A 21,417-nucleotide genomic window follows, 5' to 3' on the forward strand; every position below is an offset into this window, starting at 1 on the left:
CCACATCCTTCTCCTTAGCCCCAGATAAATACTTTCTCTCCCGCCCCCACCCCCTCCCACACATTAGTCAATGAATTGGTCTGGAGTGTAAGCTACGAATGCAGGCAAGTAATATGCAGAAACTCATGCAGGAAAAGCCCACACACATTCAAGACAGGATGAGATTTCATTACCCCCCCCTTCTCCCCCCACCCATCTTCTCCACTTCCCCCAACCCCCCCTCCAGCCGTACAATGTCAGCTTCGACTCAGCCTTCACAGTGATGTCTCCAGTTTAGGATTAGCACCAAGTTTAATGCTATAACATGCAAATTCTGGTAAACAAACCAAACTTACCTGCAGCTTCTAAACAAGGTTTTGAAATTAAGCAGCTCCCCACCCCCCCCCAATTAAACTGATACAACGTGGATTATGAATCAGTTGATAGAATTATACAGAGCGATATGGCACGGAAATGTGCCAATTGGCTGAACTGGATTGTGCCTGTGTTTATGCTCCACAGAAGCCGCCATCCTTCCTCTTCCCCTCTATTCCCTTCTCCCTCATGTATGGAACACATTTCCTCTTAAATAAGTCATTTTTTTTGTAATGAAATTTGTATATTTGAAGAAGCAAATCATTACATATGTCTGAATGCATGGGCTTAAAACCATGTGTAGTATTTGTTTCTACTGGTAAATGGTCTGTTGTATGTATTACCCATGAAAACTTTATTGATCAGATTTTGTCCACCGATCTAAGACCAAATCGCCCAAAATAAAAAGATATGAAGAAAAAGACTAAAAATTGTCAAACAAAAAAAGCAAGCAAAAACCAGCTGTAGAAGGATAGAAATTTGTCAGACTTAGAATCCTCCAAACTCACATAATACAAGGCTTACTGTCCTAAACCTTCCCAAAGCATGAAACTTACCAAAAAAGGAATAACAATAATTTAGCGCTAGTATTTAAAGTTCCTCTTGATGTGGGAGAGGATGAACAAAAGAAAAATCCTTTAAATGTTATCCATCTTTTATTCATATCATTTTGCTTTAAAAGCCCCCCCAAAAAACTAAGAGTTGCATTGAATTTCAGACTATACAGCAAGGGAGTAGGTCATTGGGTCCAACTAGTCCTCAAAGTGTTTATATTCCACACAGCCTCCACTGCGCAGTATTCCCTTTTTAAAATGAATAGGTTATAATTTAATGAATAATTATAATTTACAATAATTAATTAACACCAACCTCCCTCTCTAGTATCGGTACCTATTCTGTCCACTACATTGTTCGGTACTGTGTTCATTGCGTAATTAATTTCCTTGGTCAGGCGCTCGCACCTCGACTGGCTTCTCACCCGTGTGTGCGCACACACCCTAGCGACAATCAGACACAGCTCCCACTGAACCCCAGATCGCACACCCAGTCAAACCCTCGATCGAACTGCTGCTGATACAAAAGGGGCCCCGTCACCAGCAAAATCTACAGACTATTGTAGGTTCGCAATCCCATCAGAAACATTTTTGCAAAAAACCTGAGAATCTACCACAAAGAACTTCTCTTGCCCAGCGGGGGTGGCCACCCCTTTGCCCTGCACCAAAAACTCAGCTCCACACCCCGGAGGCTGAAGCCAACTATCCAGACATACTCACTGACCAGTGTTTGGGAGTCTCGTGGATGGTCAACTTAAAATCGCAACCCTCCCTCCCTCCCGGCTTTTCACACACATAAAGAGAAGTTTGCTGGTCGCCAGCGCTGGGTAATTACAGCTGAATCAATGAGAGAAAATCTGAGAACAATAAAGTGGATGTAACTGCAGTGGTGACAGCAGAGCAGAGGGCGGGAGAAAGGCCACCAAATGGGGCGCAACAGCTCAGTGGAGCTGCAGCACGTGGCAGGCGTCAATCTGAAAGGGCTTAACATGCACATGACCAGCACCAGGCAATGTTACCTGCTTCCGGGTCCGTGTCTTTCCCGTCCTGAGCTTTATGTACCTGGCTATCAACTCGTTACGACCTGAGGAAACACCAAAGTGGAAAAGAGGACAATTTTAGTAAACGATTGGATTTTATAGCCTTCGCATAAAGTGCGTGGTAAACGAGACATGTTTATCAGCTGGTACAGAACTGTGGGGCGGTGGGGTGAGGTGCGAGGTGGGGGGATGCAGGGGCAGGGGGAGAAAGAGAGACGGAAAAGACTTGTGTGGCAACACATACGCTGATGGAGTTTGCGGTACAGAGAGAGACTTTGTTTTAAGTTCTTCTGGATGTGCAAGAATGAACACAAGCTAAATCCTTTAAACGTTGCCCATCTTTTATTGGTATAATTTTGCTTTCAAAGCCTGAGAAATCTTAGAATTACTTACACAGAATACCCAGCCCGTGCAGCACAGAAACAGGCCATTTGGCCCAATTATTCCATGCCATTGTTTATACTCCACGAGTCAAAAGAGTCTTCCAGTATTACCGTCCACCATTTAAAAGCGCTCTGAGATACTACCCTTCGTGAAGGGCGCTATGTACCTCGTATACACACTCCTCACTCCCAGCCCACTTTGACTTTGCATTTATAGAATTGATATATAATTAATATAATGAATTAATATAAACCTTTCTCTAGTAATTATAACTATTGTGTGAACTCATTGCACTGGAGCACCAGGGAGGGGGCAGGAAGAGGAGAGAAGAGAAGCCCATCACAGCTTTGTGACGTTAAAAGTATGCTTCACTTTGCAACCCCCCAGCATTGCACCACAGGCCGTTTCACTTCAGCCAATGTGCTTCTTGTGTTCATTTATCACTTCAAATTGCTCCCAGCACTACCATCCACTATTTAAAAATACATCAGCCACTGTGATGTATCCCGACGGACTTCATCCCAGCATCCCTGGGCACATCACTCAGAATTCCGTCTGCAGATGCAACGCAGGTTCCTGGGAAGCAATTGCAGTGATGTGGACATTTTTATGGTTCGCACTGACGGTTCAAAAAAAATACATTCACTGAAAAAATAGCTGCAATATCTCTAAGCGACTTCCAGTAACCAGAACTCACTTACAACTAAATGCAGTAATAATAATAACCTGACCCTGCCTTATCCCCATATCCCTTAATCCCTTTTGCAATAAGAAACATATCTATCTCAGTCTTGAATATGATCAAGGACTAAGCGTCAATAGCCCTTTGGGGTAGTGAGTTCCATACATTCACAGCCCTTTGAGTGAAGAAGTTCTTCCTCAACTCAGTGCGAAAGGGTTGTCCTCTGATTTTAAGGTTGTGACCCCTGGTTTTAGTTTCTCCAACCGGGGAAACAATCTCCCACTATCTACTCTATCATGCCCTTTGATGATCTTATAGGTTCCTGTAGGATCCTCTCTAATTCTTCTATATTCTAGAGAATATAGATCCAAATTGGTCAGCCTCTCCTCGTAACTCATCCCCTTCATCCCTGGTACTAACCGAGTAAATCTACGCTGCACCCCCTCCAAGGCAAGTACATCCTTCCTTAAATGAGGAGACCAAAACTGGGCACAGTATTCCAGATGTGGTCTCACCAGGGCCCTATACAGTTGCAGCAATACTTCCCTACTCTTATACTCTAATCCTTTCATAATGAATGCTAACATACCGTTCGCCTTCCTAATTGCTGCTGCACCTGCAGACTAAATTTCTGTATTTGGTGTACAAGGACACCCAAGTCCCTCTGGACGCTAACACATTCCAATCTCTCCCCTTCTAAAAAATAACCCACTCTACTGTTTTTGCTCCGGAGGTGGATGACTTCGCACTTCCCTACATTATACTTCATCTGCCACCTACCTGCCCAATCACCTAACCTATCTATGTCTCACTGCATTTTTTTAATGTCATCCTCGGTGTTGACACTTCCTCCTAGTTTTGTGTCATCTGTGAATTTAGATTTATTAACTTCATTGTCCTCATCAAGATCGTTGATGTAGATGGTAAATAGCTGAAATGACTGATCCTTGTGGCACTCCACTAGACACATCCCGCCAATCTGAAAAGGACCCGTTTATCCCTACTCTTTGTTTCCTACCCGTTAACCATTCCCCAATCCACATTAATATGCTCCCCCCAATTCCATGGCCCCCTATCTATTGGACTAACCTTTTATGCGGCACCTTATCGAATGCCTTCTGGAAGTCCAAATAGACCACATCCACTGATTCACCCTTATCCAGTTTACTCAAAATATCCTCAAAAAATTCTATGAGATTTGTCAAACATGACTTCCCTTTTGTAAAGCCATGTTGACTTGACCTAATTATATTGTGACCTAAATACCGCACTACCACATCCTTAATCAATGATTCTAAAATTTTTCCTATCACTGATGTGAGACTAACTGCCTACAGTTCCCCATCTTTTCCTTTCCACCTTTTTTAAATAGTGGTGTGACATTTGCGATCTTCCTATCAGACAGAACATCAGACACAAGGCCTCCACTATCTCATACGCTACCTCTTTTAAAACCCTGGGATGCAAGTTGCTCCCTGTCCTTATCCCCTTGGTACATCTCTATTGTTGGCAGACTTGTTGTGTCTTCTAGGGTGAAGACAAATGCAAAGTACCCATTTAGGGACTCTGCCATGTCTTTATCCCCCATTGCAACTTCTCCCGTCTCTGACTGAAGTGAACCTACATTTACCCTCACTAGCCTATTCGTCTTAATATATTTGTAAAAACGTTTACAATCAGACTTAATGTTCCCAGCGAGCTTACCCTCATACTCCTTTTTCTTGCTCTTAATGAGTTTTTTTTGCTGGTTTCCAAAACTCTCCCAATCTTCAGATTTGCTGCTTTTCCTGGCAGTTTTATAGGCTTTTTCTTTTAATTTGATGCTTTCCCTAACTTCCATCAAGCAACTCCTCTTTCTCTTCCAATAATCCCTCTTGACCTCCAATAATAGCCAGGACGGAATCTTGGTTTAATCCATCATACAAAGGGTGTCCCCCCCTGACGATGCAGACCCCCACCCCCAGTCCTATACTGGAGCCCTGGCCTTGACTACGTCAGGAATTACTGTTGGGGTAGGAGCTTCATTAGCTAACCTCAGGTGAATTACCAGGGAGAGGACGGAAGAGAGAAAAAGGCTTTCATTCATTCAGTACATTTAGAAAGGATATTTTTGGGGAAATACTACATTCCTACTGTATTCCTCCACGTGGTAAAATAGAATAGTTCTGCATCACTCACTGTTACACTGGAGAGAATGCACATTCACTAACTAAACGTGAGCTACCCGCTGAACTGTGCAGATGGCAGTGTAATCTGAGCATTAACATTCACCAGGGATCAGACCAATGTTCACTTCTGCTATTACACAGTTACAAAGCCAAGCGGTTTGCCGCTACATGTTGCTCAGGAGTAATTTTAGCCTTGGAGGGCTTTCTCAGGCCAAATGCTTCAGCTGCGAACTCCAACACTGCCACAAAGGAAATCTGAGCTGTTTAGAATCTACTAGAATGATCCTGTTCAGGTGCTACACTCAACAGGGTGCTTACACACTGCTGTAGGTCACGACAAATGTGAGCTACAGGTAATAAATAATACCTCATTCAAATTCACCCGCGTTCCAGGTACAATGTTCAGTCGTACAGTCAGTACTGCTTATTGCTATCACAGCTTCTCTACTAACAGTGCATCAGACTCAAATGGGATGGGTGAGAATCCAATGCACATATCACACAAATCCTGTTGGAAGGAGGGAGGGAGGGGGAAAGGCGAGGGAGGGAAGGGACATGGTGGGGGCGGGGGAAGAATAGCCATTTTCTAAATCAAGAAATAGAGATATTTCCAGCCAGGGCAACTCTACCAATTGTCAAGGACCTAGCAGGAAAGGGAAAGTCAGCCAGGGGTCTGGTTTCACCCACAAAATGCACAGTCAGTCCATTTTACAGTATACTCTGGGGAGCCCTTTGAGACATGTTAACGACGTGATAAGGCACTGTACCTAATGCAAGGATTCTTGATTCCTGATCTCGACCATCCAGTCACCCCTGATAGAGGGCAAGAAGGCAAGATCAGGGTTAGCTGCGATATCGTTCCCCTCCCCCCACCCATACTGCAGACGAAAAGCTTACCGACACTCGAGGACTATTCCAGTTAGAGTTTGAATGATTCAGCCCCAGCCAAGGAATCACCCCAGGGGACCAGTGCTCTGCTCGACTCAGTGTGAGAAAGGGCAGCACTTTCACCCTCGAGGCAAACCTGGGCCGCTTGGAGCTTCAATTATAGATGTTTAAATTGGTAGATTGTCGCAATCTTACTAACTCCTACGCCAATGCCAATTAAAGAACCTGGCTCCTCTTAAGAGCTGCACATTTCACTTCAGCAGCCAAATGTGACCGTGTTCCTACACAGCCAATTTCAGCTGTGAAGAGGGGCACTGACAGCCCACTCAGGTCTTCTGTCAGTTACACAGGCGATATTGTAACTCCCAACACTTTGTCCTGGGTGGTAGGAAGGGTGGAGGGTGGTGGGGCTTTTAGCGGGGTTGGGGGGTTTAGAGGGGGTGGGGGTTGAAAATTCACTTTTCCTTTGACAGATAAAAATCTGATCTCAATCAAAACCAAAATTCCAACTACGCGATTGGATGGTTCAAATTTAGACTGCAGGCTCTCAATTATCAGGTTAACCTGCTCCTGGGGACACTGTGGTGTTTGTGAAAAAGAGTGTGGAAGATTAGCAATTATCTGCAGACAGCTGTTGTACGGTTAGCAGCTCGGTATTTGTAGGGACCTCAAGATTGCTAACTCAGTTTGTCCAAACATTAGTCACCGGCAATGCTTTGCATTTGATATTTTCTGCTTTCAATTAGTATCTACGGCTTTAGCAGTGTGAAGTCAAAGATCAGGAATCAAGAGGGACAATTGCACAAAATTAACTGAGTGAAAGTGGTGGCGGGATCATAATATTTGGAACTCTATGAAGAGATACTTACCTAATCTCTCTAGAAACATTAGTGCACGGACAATGATTTCACACTCAAAACAAATTTCACAACGTGAAATTTAAACATTATAAAACACCGGTTAAGGTTTGTTTTTATTCCTCACCATCAGCAGGAGAGGCCAGCAATATAATGCAGTGCGCAATACTATATAATTTTCACAGTGGGCTCCCAATGCAACCTCGAAACAGCACAAAGAACAATTGTGAGACGCAAAACACTGTACTCTGGGTGGACGGCAAGCTAAAGGGAAGCAGAGGAGAATTGTGAGAATTTTTCGGCAAGAGGATTCATTTGGGGAATTTTCGGTGGTATCCGGTGGCTAGAATCATGCAAATATACAGCACAGCCATTAGGACCATCCAATCTACACTGGTTTTGTTTTGAACCAGAAAGCAGCTATGACGAGTTGTTTTATTTCTCTGTGTCAATAGGACACTGTTACAGTTAGAGGTCTGTTGAGGTGTGTTGCATTGTCAGGAGGAACCGTCAGATTGTGGGTTTCCATTCCATTACCCTCCACAGTGTAATGAGCTCCCAAACTCAGGGATGCAACAACAACAACAAGATTCCATTTATAAAGCGCCTTTCACGTCAGGAGGACGTCCCAAGGCGCTGCACAGTTGGGTCATGACCCAAGCAGGGGGGAAATGGTCAGGGTGAGGGGAGGGAAGGGAGGGAGCGAGGAGGGGGAAGAGAGTCGAGAGGGGAGCTGAAGGCTCGGTCAAAGAGAAGAGGTGTGGGCTGAGATGCTTCCCCTCAGGTAGGGAGGGGAAACAGGGAACAAAAATTCTCACAGAACTGGGAAGGGTGACCTTTTGCACAGTGACAGCCTGTTGAGCAGCGCAGGGACAGTGAGAGGGAGTGACAGAAGATGCACTGACACAAGAGGAAAAACTCAGAGGGTAGAAGATGTCATTTTACTTGCCGTCTCCCATCTCTCCAAACCACTGTAAAAGGACCTCAGCAACTGTTGTCAGGTTGCAGTAGTGCAAATTAAAGGCAACTTAAATTGTGGGGGGGGGCAGCGGAGATTAATTTACTGAAATACTCAATGCTGAAAATTATGGTATAGAGGAGGAGAAAGAGAGAGAGAAAGACAGGCAGACAGAGAGAGAAAGAAAGTGCTGTATTCTTTGGAGGAGAAGTTAAACGGGTGTAGTTCTTCCATCTACCCATTCATTCCCCATTAACCCACGGTTTGCCTGGATGTGGTCATTCTGAAGTCACAAATGGCAATTTTCAGCCTCCCAACAGCAAAGTCCTCCCTCTCTCCAACCCCCTCCCCCACCACGCCCCAACACCCGACTTTATTGAAGTGGATCCAGACTGCCTGTCGACAACGCAGCGTCACAATGACAATGCAGACAGAAGTGGTTAGCCAGGCAGCCAGATCCTTTAAGAAGATCCCTTACACTGGCTTCTGCTGGCCGGGTAAAAACTTAAGAACTACCAGCTGCTTATTCCCCGCTGGATTCAAACAAGACAGTCGCACCTTTGATTAAAGGCCGGAAAAAAATAACACGTTGGGGAGCGAGAAGGCTGGAGGTGTGTGAATAGATACATTACTGTGCAAATACCAGCCCCGGCAGTTATTGTACAGCCTCCCTGAATCAATAGGGATGTTTTTTTTCTCTCCAAACATTAGTGACACAATGTCAACGCTCTGATAATATTCATGCAGACAGGTGTTTGAATAGTGCGCTCAGGGAGTTTTGGGGGGGATGGTGGTGGGCGGGCGGGCGGGCGGGCGGGCAGGGGGGAACGGTGGGCGAGTGGAGAGCAAGGACTCCTCTCTTGGTGAATCTCTTAACGGAGGGGCTGGGCCAACATGCAGAGGGATCATGTGACACGGGGCCAAATAAGCAGCATCTGTGGACATTCAATTACAGCTCTTCTCCCAGCATGCCTGCACTGTAATCTCTACCAGATGAGACTGAGCCTCAGCATTTTCAATAACACACTATATACACATAACATGACAATAAGGGCATTCATGCAGCCGCCTGATTCGCAGATCAAAGCTCCCAAATGGCCAGCTGTAAGCATGCTTACTGCTGAATAATTCATTCTTTTCACAAGATTTAAAAAACACTCAGCGGGACTTGGCAAGCTCCCACCTTTTTTTTCCCTCTCTCTCTCTCTCTCTCTCTCTCCGTCCCCTCCCTCCCTGTGTAGTGCACTAAGCTAAATTTTGAAAAGGAGACCCAACCTATTTAATAGCAGCAGAAGCCAGCAGTTTCAATCATCATTATTTCAGGCACTAAACTGTAACCTGGCACCCTTTTGTTTGAGAAAAAGTAATAAAAATACATTATATGAATGTTTAGACCTAAGTTGCGTTAAGAAAGAAATGAGGAGTGGGCGAAGGTGAGGGGGGTGGGGGGGGTGTTGGGTGGAAAGAAAGAGGAGGAAGAAAGTAAACACTTTTTTTTTTGACTTTCAGCAAAACAATCTTGACTTAGAAAGTTAGCATCCAGGCATCAATACTTTTCGCTCACTGAATCTTTAATTGGGGGAGACCGTAAAAACATTACTGCATATAAAGTGGCTTCTGGTGGACTTATATACAGCCATTTAGTAGGAGAGATGCCCAGGAGGAATGTTGGCTTTTGGCTCATTGCACCAAGTTGGGAAGTCCGCTCGTTCCCCGATAAGGTTAAAACAAATTCTTATTGATACAACTCAACAAACATGTCATTTTTTTTATTGATTTATTACTGATGGTGGTGGGGGAGTGGGGTGAGGAGAGAGAAAGAGATAAGAATCCCTTGATTGATTAAAAATAGTTTTAAAATCAATATTTTTCCCCCACCACTCTCACAGCAATGTCCCACAAACAGCCATGAAGTGAATGAACAAAGCAAGCGCTTGAAATGTAGAACTGGGTCCAATTTAACAGTCCGGTTGCACTCTTATGACATGGCACGACTTGCACGTCAAACCCACGTGAACCACTGCACGAGGGGCGCAAGAGGAGTAAAGCACCTCCAGGAGGCAGTCTCGAGCTTCACATCAGCAACAAAAAAATCACACTTTTTAAAAGTTCTCAATCTTAAAACTTTTTTTTAAGTTGGGAAAGTGCCCATCAGAGCCTACTTTATGCATCAATGTTAACACAGGGCCAGGCAACCACCCGGTCAGTATTGAACCCCAGAAATGGGAACCGTGGGTTTGAGCATGAGTCCAGTGAACACTTTCTAGCTTCTCCATTTGATTCATACCCCCCCCAGCTTGCGCTATCTTAGTGAGCAGAGAACTTTAACCACGGTTTAATGGAAAAAATCAAAATTAAAACAAGTCTGGCTGCAGCGCACATCTGGGAAAGATGATGAATCATTATCTTATTTTGTACTTCCAAACCACTTGAACTGGTTGACCCGCCTGCCTGGATTCCCAATACAGGACTTACAGGAAACTGTTCAATGGAAATTACACACTTGCGACACAAAGCATATAAGCCTTTCTGGGTTTAAACTTACAAAATCCAGCAACTTTCAGCCTATCGGTACTTCCCATGTGCAAATCTCTACCTTTCCAGCCCCAGACACGAATGAGAAAAAACTTTTTACTCCATAACGTGGACCAGATAAAATCCCCACTGTATATACATTGCATTGTAGCCTCTGTGCTGTAAATGTGTACACATAGGAGTGCAGGGACCAAATACGCCAACATACTGTCACGTTCTTATTAATAGTAATCAACTTTGCATTTGATATAATGCCTTTCACTTCTCAAAGCACTTCACAGGGTTTACTATAAAATGTAGCAACTGTGTGTTTTGTTGGATGACGCGGCAACCAATTTGCCCACAAGAAGCATTCATGAAGTAAACAGACAATTATTATGTGGAGGATTGTTGTACCAGGACACCAGGAGAAACTCCCCTGTCTCGAATAGTGTTCATACACAAATCAACTTTTTTTGTAACACCCGCACAGAGCACCTCTCTGCCTTATTGGCACCACCTCTCCCAATCTCTCAACAGGTCGAGTTCAAAGGGGACGGTACACCTTCGAGGGAAGTGGAAACAAGTCACTTCAGGCTCCAACCATCTGCCAACATCGACACACCTAACAGACATCAGGCCACACATGCTCCCAGTCATTTAACCTACAAGTGTTGAGGTTCGATCGCGACCACTGCAGCGCTCGGGGGGGGGTTTGCATCCAACAGTTTCAACAACACAGCAAAGCGGGAAGAAGGATTTATAACCCCCTCCTCATCACATTGGGGGCCGCAAAAACAATCCCTAATATACACCAACACAATGCCTCTGGCCACCTGAGGGACCCTGTAAAGTGAACAAGCAGCACCGATGGTGCTCCAAACACTCGGTCTTATCGCTGAGCAAGAGACAGTCTTCTCAAAGTGATTTTTATTCACTTTTCCACTTGGGCTCTCGAAACGCAACGGTTAATTTTTTTAAAAAGGAAAGAAAGTGATTTGTTTGTTTGCTCTTAATTCAGTGCCAGTGTAGGTGTGTGTTTATTGGCGCACAGAGGCCAAAGTTGATTCAAGAGCTGTGCCAAAGATACAGCGAGACCGAGACAAAGATAAAGAGAGAGAGAGAGAAAGCTGGTAATTTTTTGGCATGTTGAGGCGCAGGTGCCTTGCGGACAGACAGCTGGATTATCTCACACCCGCACCGGGAGAGTTGATAAATAGTTATGGCCGAGATGATGCACTTGTGTAGAGAATCACGTACAATGGGCAGTCACACAATGCCTCCGCAGAACCGCCACTGCGGTATAAATTAAAATATATTAAACGGCAGTCTGCAATAAGCACTGGCTATAGGAGCAATGGGCCTGTGGACATTTTGAGGACATTAACAATAAAGCAGGAACTAATGCAATCGCAGGGTGAAATATTAGGACTTCACCTGGCTTCTGAAATGTAAACTTTTATTCCACACACAGCACGCTGATGTGTACCTTGCTATAACACTGTCCTCACTCACTAGGGAATTAGTAAGACCGAAATAAGTCTTTGGAGCTGCAACAGGTGTACAGGAGGAGAGGGAAGAGGTGAGAGGGAGGGAAGAGGTGGGAGGGAGGGAAAGGGAGAGAGAAATTGATGGCCTTCCATTTCTGGCAAGCTCTCGAAATTCTTTGTGCTCTTTGTGCTGCGTGCGAACAGAGGCATGTTCACATGATCACCCTCTGTAACAGATTTAACTCTAGAATTCTGAAAATGTCTTGCCGTCAATCAAAGCAGCAGGGACAGGATAAGCTGTTTGTGACCTGACCCCGGAGTACACACATGCTGCTCGGCAGCTGCAGGACTATGTATTTTTCTTCCCCTTTCACCGTCATTCAGAACGGTTTCCTCTGAATAAGAATGACCCCGAGAGGTCCAACAGAATATCAATCGCACTCAAAAGTCCTTCCTACAAGAGGCCAATACCAGGGATATTTGAAGACTTGCTGATATTTTCATTCACTCCAAATCCAATTTAGTGTGTGTCTTCTCTGGAATTTTTTAGCATCACAATGGGACACGAACACCTGGATCCTGACAACATGAGGAAGATCTGCCTGGAGGATCTGAACAGGACAATTATTCGTTCCCAAAGCTATATCACCACTTCATTGACCCAAATGCACCAAACATGTTTCAAAAGATTTTCGAGGTTCTTTTCCAATTTTTTTCTGATGAGGCACCACGATTTGGAGTAAGTGCCTTCCCCTTTCAGGAAGTTATAAAAGTAAATCTAGAGAACTAGCCAATGTAACCCCCCCACCCCATCCCCCCACCCCTCCTGATATTACATCCAGCACAGCTGTGGAAGAGTTAAAAGTAGACTTCGCACACACAGTGGATCACCACAGACACATCTGGTCTCTAGGCAGCTCCTACAGCCACAGTGATGTAAGAGTTTGTTCAGTTTTGAGGCTGGCGTATTTTCAAACTAAGGGAACACTCAGACTCAGCCTTCACTTCATGTGGGATGCTTCTTTGGCTCATTTTCTTTGATTTTAATATGACAACTCAACAAAGTGACTTCAAAGAAACGTCGATAACCACTAGTTCCACTTTTCGCCATTACCCTGTTATTAATCTGCTTTTAAGTTTCACGGATAATTTCTGGGCATCGTTTTCGGACACGCACAAATAAGTTACAATTTTAAGACTTTTCACATCGGGTGGAGGTCCCACGGCCCTGGACAGTCAAGGGTTTGCACCCGAGCTAGAGGTTGGATTCTGGAGGGGTCAGGTGGGAAGATGACCAAAGGCACAGTCAAAAAGGTCTTGAGACGAACCTTGAAAGAGGCGAGGGAAGGGGGGAGGCACAGGGAACCCGTGTTGGAGTTTCAGAGAATAAGGGCAGAAAGGCCGAATCCCCAACGTTTCATCAAATTTTCAAATTCTTCACATGCTACAGAATATGAATCCACTCAGCATCTGGATCGGATTACCCATAGGAACAGTCAATTGGCAACACAAAAGTCTTGTTTGCATCCCATCTTCTTAGCATTAAGCGGCCTCACGGTTTGTGGCACTGCAGTCAAATAACTAGGAGTGACTTATTAGCAGGAATATTTCCATCAAGTCCAAAGGTTGCCCTCAAGTTTTCTACAGATTCCTACAGTAATATTAACCTTGTGTGCCATCTTACTGGCAACTTCCTTGACCCAAAGCCTCAACTACTCTTCACAAGAAGGGTCTTATAAACATTCCTCTTTCACAATATAGCCAGTCTCAGTCTTAATCTTTCACATCACTTTAGTTGTCTTCATATCAGCCGAGTCTGCCCTCTCTTCCTTTTTCTGAAATATAATCCATTTTCCTATCGCTGACTCCAATGTCCGGGCTCTGGTGGAGAGTCTGGCATGTACACAAATCCTCTCAAGGGATGGACAATGGGCTGGCTGTCTTGTCATGCATGATGGATGACTTGAGAGGCTGAAGACCAGATTTACATTACAATGGGCAAAATCAACAATATGGAGCTTTACACTAGGAGGTCTGCCTGTGCCCAGAGGAAGCAGAAAGCTATTCACAAGCTGACAGTTTATGTTTCCTTCTGAAGACTTAAAGCTGGTTAAAGTCATGTACGCCCTTGGGCTTTCAACATCTTTTTTTGTAACTTTCTCTTCCAAAGCAGCACCCTGCAGGACAAGCCAATCGGGGGGCTGCCATAGATATGTCATCGAACCCAATCACAATTTAGCGAGACTACATTCTACTAATAATAATCATAGCATTTAATATCACACCTTTTACATTAGGATGTTCCAAAATGTTTCATAGGACTCACAGGACTTTCAAGTTATCTGGGACACTATATAAATGCAAGTTGTTGTTGTGAAGTGGAGTGACTGTGTATTTTGCAGGCAAGCGTAGCAGCCCAATTTGCACTGGGCAACGTCTCACAAACAGCCAGAAAATGAACAAATAATTTTATTGGGGTATTGTTGGCCAGGACACGAGGAGAAACTCGCTGCTTATTGTCGACAGTGAGGTGGATGTGGCTTTCAATCCACTGAACACGTGGAGAACTCCTGACATTACCTTGGCTACAAAAGGGAGAAACCTTTTGAGAGTCTCTACCTCATTGACCACTCTTATGGTCACCTCTCGCTCCCCACTCTGTCTCCCTTGCGTCCAAACCCGCCAAAAAGCTAGGTCCGAGAAACTGTGTTGTGTGAAGGGCTCTATATGAACTCAAGTTGTTTTTGTTGTCACTCACTTCCTTTATAATTATTTATATCCGGTCGGTATACAACTGCAACAGATTCCAGCAACCGCTGTAATTCCCATCGGTGCCTCCTGAGAGGAACAGCACCTGGGACATATCAGAAGTCCCCATCAACATTCTTCTCTCACAGCTATGACGTAGGTTCTGACCAATTGCCCTGTTTCAGCCTGCATGATCAGTTCAGCCTCACTTGAGGGAATGTAATGAACACTCGGTGGCCCTTACGGAGAATCGATTACGCCTTTTAAGCTACTGAAGCAGATCAGAAGCAATTGCACGGCAAAAAAAAAATCCATTTAGTCATTTAAAAAAAAGTCATATTGAACTCAAAATAAATGCATGATTTGACCACGTTTGCACTAAATTTATTCATCGAAACTGGGTCACTTTTTAGTTAAATAATGACTTACGTATTAGGAGAGTTAGATGGAGCGTGATGTTGAAGAGGAGGGAGAGGGAGATAGGGACAACCATCAGATAATGGAAGGCAATGCAAACTTTCTGAGAACCTCTCAGGATATGTGGCAAGATTCAAGTCTTGTGTGGGTTTGAGGTTTACAAAGTTCAAAGTTGTTTCGTTAACAAAAAAATGTGCCCATAACTGTCTTTAAAATTGCCAAATAAGAACATACACGTCTTTAATATTATAATCATTATTATTCCAATATGGGGGGGGGGCAGTGAGAAACAGAGGCTCAAGAGATTTGCTCTTTGACAAAAAGATGAAAATTCACTGAAACACATTTATGATTTCTTTTAACTAAAAAACTAAAATCTTCCCACAAAAAGGGGAGTGCAAATGAAAATCTATGTTAAAGTTGATTTAAAAAAGTTAATTTGTTGGTTGCAAAACATTTCTCTTAGCAATTTGTCCTTTTTTAATACATTGTTCGCAGTTGCATGAGGAGCTGTTGGCCGGTCAGTCGGTCTATCTGTCCCAGCGAGTCAGCTCTGAAAGAAAGCACTTCTCAAGTGGAAATGGCACGCCAGCCTTGATTGGCATGTTACCGTTTCCAACTTGGCCTTTTTTGCAAAAGATCAAAGGATTTGATAAAGATGGTCACTTCTCAATTTTGAGAGAAAGGCTGGCAAAATATGAAGTTATTGAGGTGACAAATGAGGTTTCAGTGGATGCAATCACACATGCTTACTTACGCCCAGTGTGGAAAAACTCACTCCAGATAACAAGTGATAATGCTTTCTGTCTGGCAAAAATATCAAGAAGTGGGTGTCTGGGGACAGACAATGCAAGGCATACACTCCAACACCAAGAATGTAAGATAAATGACTTTAGTTATTGAATAAACAAACAATTACAATAATCCTTCTCTTTGATATAGAGCCTTTAATGTCCAGAGCATTTCAAAGCGCTTCACAAGGATGCTGTCAAGTCTAGTTGTAGGTGAATGCAGCAGCCAATTTGCCCCAGAAACATCTTAAGAAGTGTACAACCAAACTTAGTTGAGAGATCAGTGGCTGGGACATGCGGAGAAATTCTCCTCTTTTGAAATAGTGCCCTGGGATGTTTAACACCCATCTGAACAGGCAGACGGAAGCTCAGTTTAACATCACATCCTGAAGGACGGCAACTCCAATAATGCAGTAATTCCTCCCGAGCTGTACTGGAACATCAGCCTGGGGTTAGGGTTAAAGCTCCTCGATATAGGGCTTGAACCCCAAGCTTCTAACCCAAAGGCGAGAGTGTTAGCAGCTGAGCCAATAAAGGCAATTCCCAAGTTTTCTATAGAAAGGTCAAAGGGGAATTTCAAAAGAGAATTGGCAAAAAGTTGAAAAAGAAACATTTGCAAGACTGTGAGGTAAGAGCAGGGGAGTGGAATTAATTGGATAGCTCTTTTAAAGAGCGGGCACAGGCACGATGGGCCGAATGACCTCCTTCTGTGCTGTAATATTGTACAATTCTCTGAAAGGAGCTCTATATCCAAGCATGATGTAAGTTAATGAGGAGTTTCTGGTGGTTGAGAGCAGAACGACAGAGAGCAAAAAGATTTTTTGCCTTTCTTCTCCGTTGTCCTCTCCAAAGCTTTAGAGAGAGGGAAACCTGATCTAGGTTTGCTTTATAAACACGCAAGTTGTACAGATTTCAAGAAATGAAATGGATGGATAGCATTGCGTGAGTTGCAATGCTCAAATGAGTGAAGATCGATTTCAGATACCTTCAGGCAATGAGAAAGGCAGCAGAGTCGGGAACTTAAGTGTGTCAAAACCTTTGTGTGAAAATCTAACACAAAGTAATGAGTTTAACGTTCACAATCACCAAGTGACAGAATAACAATGAAAATCCTTCACCCCTGCTGTGCGAGGCAGTTTGGGGAGCGAAAAGCACAAAGCCTCCAGAACCCAAAATCCAAATAATAAATCATCTGAAATAAGGCCAGGGAAAAATGCAAGGAAGAAAATAAAACAAGATGCAAACATATAATGCTTTCATTTGATATAGCGGCTTACCATGTCGTCTAGACGTCTTAAAGCTCTTCACAGGAATTACTGTAGAGTATTGTGACTGTGTATTGTGAAGGCAATTGGATTGTGGGAGCATTGAGAGTGAATCAACCCATATCTATAAAATTGACTGCATGACAATATTCCCTAATGTTTGAAAGAAAAGTATGAAATATATGAAATTCGTTGTGACATTATAAACGTATTTCTGAACAGTCTGGGTGATTGGCTAATGATACTATTGATGTCAACTGAATAATTCTGCCATAGATCAGTGACTGAAGGATTTTGGTCTTAAAGCAACCAGTTTAAGAGGATGCTTCTCTCTTGGAAAAAAACATATCAGATTGTTTGTCTTCACTCTCCTGCGCCTGGCAAAATTATCAAAACAAGCCAAACAAAACACATATACAATTATTCACTGACAAGGTGTTTGGTACTTGTCGTTAAAACAAAGTAATCATATTCACCAGTGTTATAACAAACATATACTAAGCAGCTACTAAGGAGAACCTGTTCAACAGTTCTTTATCCATCAATAATAATTAATGTTATATGTGTAGCATTGTCAGCCTGGACTCAGTCAGTGTCACTCTCATCTCAGAAGTTTGTGAGATTCCACCCCCACGTCCTCCATAAGTTGATAGCCTTGGCTGAAGCTCCAATAACAGTGCTGGACGAGGGCTGCAATGTCACAGAGGTGAGATGTTAAACCTGTCTGCCTGCTTAGGCTGATGGTAAACAGCCCGTGACACTATTCAAAAAAACAGCCAAATGATGAGGTCCAGCTCAGCTGTGTCACTCTTTACAAGCGAGTGGAGTTGCCTCCTCACTGACGGGCAATCAACACCCTTTGGAACCACAAGAAGAGACCAGGGATCAACCAGCAGGAAATTAAGAAAATAATCGACACTTTTCTTTAAAAAAATAAAAAAATCCATAAGCACCAAGAGAAGGTCTAATTTGAGAACTATGATTTTTGGGGGATGCTGAATGACATTTATAGGCAATTGGTCTAGAAAGGATGACACAAGCCAATTGTGGTGAAAGATAAACATTGTCACAATTGAAGTGACCACATCACCAATAAGCCCTGGACTAATAATGAGTGTCAATCGATGCCTTTCTCTAATTCTTGCATTCAGTAAATCCTTTCCCATTAGATTCCCTTGAATACATCACTGGCACTCACGTCTTGCTAATGATACACAAAATTAACAGCGCTTAGAAATTTTATGTAAAAAAAATCAAACGTGGAATGAATGAAATTGTGAGAAGGAAAAAAAAATGTTCCATAATTAAACGATCACAAAATTCGAATTTAACACGGTTAAACTGTGAACAGTGGTATTAGGAGTTCAAATGAACCATGATCACACTGATCTAAATAGGAACATCAGAGAGGGATTTTGGATCAATACAAGCCACTCGCTTGACATCTGTGGTCTGACAGGAAGAAGATGGGGTGACTCGAGGTCAGAAATAGTTTTCTCACCAGGACGGAGCAACATTAAACAAGTAAAGCTTCAGGAGAGACTGGGAAATCAGACAGGACCACAGGAGGTAACGAACAGCAAGTCCAATATTCTCACCAGGAAGGAGAGCGGTGAACTGAACTCCTCTCAAGTGCAGTTCACAGAGTGACAAAAGTCCTTTGGATCGGTTAACGTCTCAGACTGGAAAGCCACACACCTCTGTTTACCTAGCAGTAAGTAGGAACCCGGTTGTTAGTCGACTGGTGGATCACTTTCCGGGGTAATAATCCCTTCAAATATATAAATTAAATAATAATTTGGTCACTCAATCCACGGCTGTTTGTGGGATACTGCTGTGCGCAATTGGCTGCCACCTTCCGCCCACAAAATACAGTTAATTCACTTTACAGTATATCCTGTGAAGTGCTTTGAGTCGTCTCAACAACGTGGTACAGGACTATATCAAATGCAAGGACTTTATTATTATACGTCTCCGCGCCTCTTACGGTGATTTGGCTGCAGGAGTGTGAAGTGAATATAAACTAGCTGTGGGCAAACAAAGATTTTTCCCCTAAACTGCCCCCCCTCTCTCCTCCCCCCCACCCCCCCCACCCCCACGTTCACCCATCACCAAGGAGAGTACACAGGATGGGACATTTCTCTATCGTCCACCCAAAGACCTTTCTCTTGCTGAAGGACTCGCCTAAGGAAATCATACCACACAAGCGATCCAGGCGGCACATTACTCTTTGCTCTTCATTGCCACAACTCCTTTTTTACTATACATCTGGGATACACCTGAGGCCCATGTTTGAGCTGGAGGCTCCAGGAAACACAGGCCAGCGTAACTTTCCACACGCCCCATTTAAATGCTGCCTCAACAGCATAAATATTGCTGACTGGATGACCGGCACTTAGTGAGTGATAACATGTCTTCAGATCTTTTAAGATTAATAGCAGAATCAGGGGGTTTATCTGCTCCCTATAGATTATGTAGATTAAAACTACAAAATACCATAAATTCAGGTCTTAAAAATAATGCTTTGTGCTGATGTACACCCAAGTAATATTAATAATATCTACATTTGACACAGCGCCTTTCACAGGATATACTACACAAGTGCAGTGACTTAGTCGTCAAAATACTGGATTTAACATGATGTAAACTACAGCTAGGTCAGGAAGAGATTGTCTTACAACAAATACCTTTAAAAATATCACATCGCAACATACATTAATAATCCTACATTTTGACATAGCAGCTTGTTACATTAAAACATTCTAAAGCACCTCACCGTGTTTTCTGGAAAGTGCAGTGACTGTATTTGTATTTGTAGGCAAGGACACACATATGGCCCCACAAACAGCCATATAAAGTGAACTGCCAGTTCTTTATCTGGGGAATTGTTGGCCAGGGCATTGGGAGAGAAAAACTTCCTTCTCTTTTCGAATCACGCCATTTCGAGCTTTAACACCCACCTATACCTATACGAGTCACGGCATTGCAGTAAAGCAATGACACGGCATTGGATAAATGTTTCTCTTGTTGAAGCCTTCATCACCTCCAGGCTCAACTATGCAAACGCCCTGCTTGTCGGCCTTCCCAACTCCTCCCTCCACAGGCTGCAGATAATCTAGAACTCTGCAGCCCGTGTCCTCTCCTGCACCAAACTCCGTGACCCCATCTCCCCCACTCTCGCCCGACTCCATTGACTCCCTAGCCTTCAGAGGTTCCAGTTCAAGATCCTGGTCCTAACCTACAAAGCCCTCCATAGCCTCGCCCCACCCTACCTCTGCGACCTCCTAACCCCCTACCAACCCGCCCGCTCCCTCCTCTCAGCCGGCTCCGGGCTGCTCCATGTCCCCCGACCCACCCACCCCACCATTGACAGGAGAGCCTTCAGCCACTCTGCCCCCAACCTCTGGAATTCTATCCCCCAATCACTCCGCCTCGTCCCCCTCCTTGTCCTCCTTCAAGTCCCGCCTCAAAACCCTCCTCTTCAACCATGCCATCAGCCACCCCCCTTCCCTTTCCCCCCCCCGACCCCAGCTCAGGTTTGAAATGCTGTACACTGTCCAGTGCCTTGGGACGTCCTGCTGACGTAAAAGGCGCTATACAAATGTAATCTTGTTGTTACTATTATTATTGTTGTATACAGGTAGGCAAATGGGACCTCGGTTTAAAGTCTCTTAAGAAAACAGCACCAATAATGGAGAGTTCCCCATCACTGCACTGAAGTCTCAGCTTAGAATCTAAGGCACGAGTGCAAGCAACTGAGCCAAGCTGATGTTAATCTTCACATAGGGTTGAGAACTTGGAGTCTCCTTTTAATCAATATATTTAAGTGCTCTTTGGAAGATGTAGTACCAAAATAATTGGGCTTAAACCACAATGTCAAATGTTTGACGTTGATTTGGAAACTACCAAGATATTCCACATATAGAAATTGGCACAACACAATACCTAGCTGTTCTAAAGTTGGGTTGAACATTTTTCTCTGGAGAGAATGTTTTCCAATGTCCAGTCCACATTAAAATCTAAATGGAGATGAATCTCATAATTGCAACTGAAAATAAATTATTGCAGAGTTTTGTTATAAATTACAATACTACACAGTCTGAGACGAAATCTTTGGCGTTGCTAAAATCACTGATATGTATATAATAATAACAATAACAATGTTTGCATTTGATATAGAGCCTTATCACGTCTTTGAGACATCTCAAAGCGCTTCACAGAATATACTGTAAAATGAATTGACTGCATATTTTGTGGGCGAAAAGCGGTAGCCAATTGTACACAAACAGTGATATACAGTGTTAGAC

The 21,417-nt window shown here is 43.6% G+C and overlaps 1 protein-coding gene across 1 annotated transcript in view; it reads right to left on the reverse strand.

Moving 5' to 3' along the window:
• The window catches only part of LOC103175066 (transcriptional enhancer factor TEF-1), a 57,778-nt gene that overhangs the window by 17,762 nt on the left and 18,599 nt on the right, over nt 1-21,417 (reverse strand). The window contains 1 exon segment of the mRNA XM_042341323.1: nt 1,928-1,992. Coding sequence (XP_042197257.1) covers nt 1,928-1,992 — 65 coding nt within the window.

Source organism: Callorhinchus milii, unplaced genomic scaffold, assembly GCF_018977255.1.
Source record: "Callorhinchus milii isolate IMCB2004 unplaced genomic scaffold, IMCB_Cmil_1.0 Scaffold17, whole genome shotgun sequence".
NCBI classification, from domain to species: domain Eukaryota; kingdom Metazoa; phylum Chordata; class Chondrichthyes; order Chimaeriformes; family Callorhinchidae; genus Callorhinchus; species Callorhinchus milii.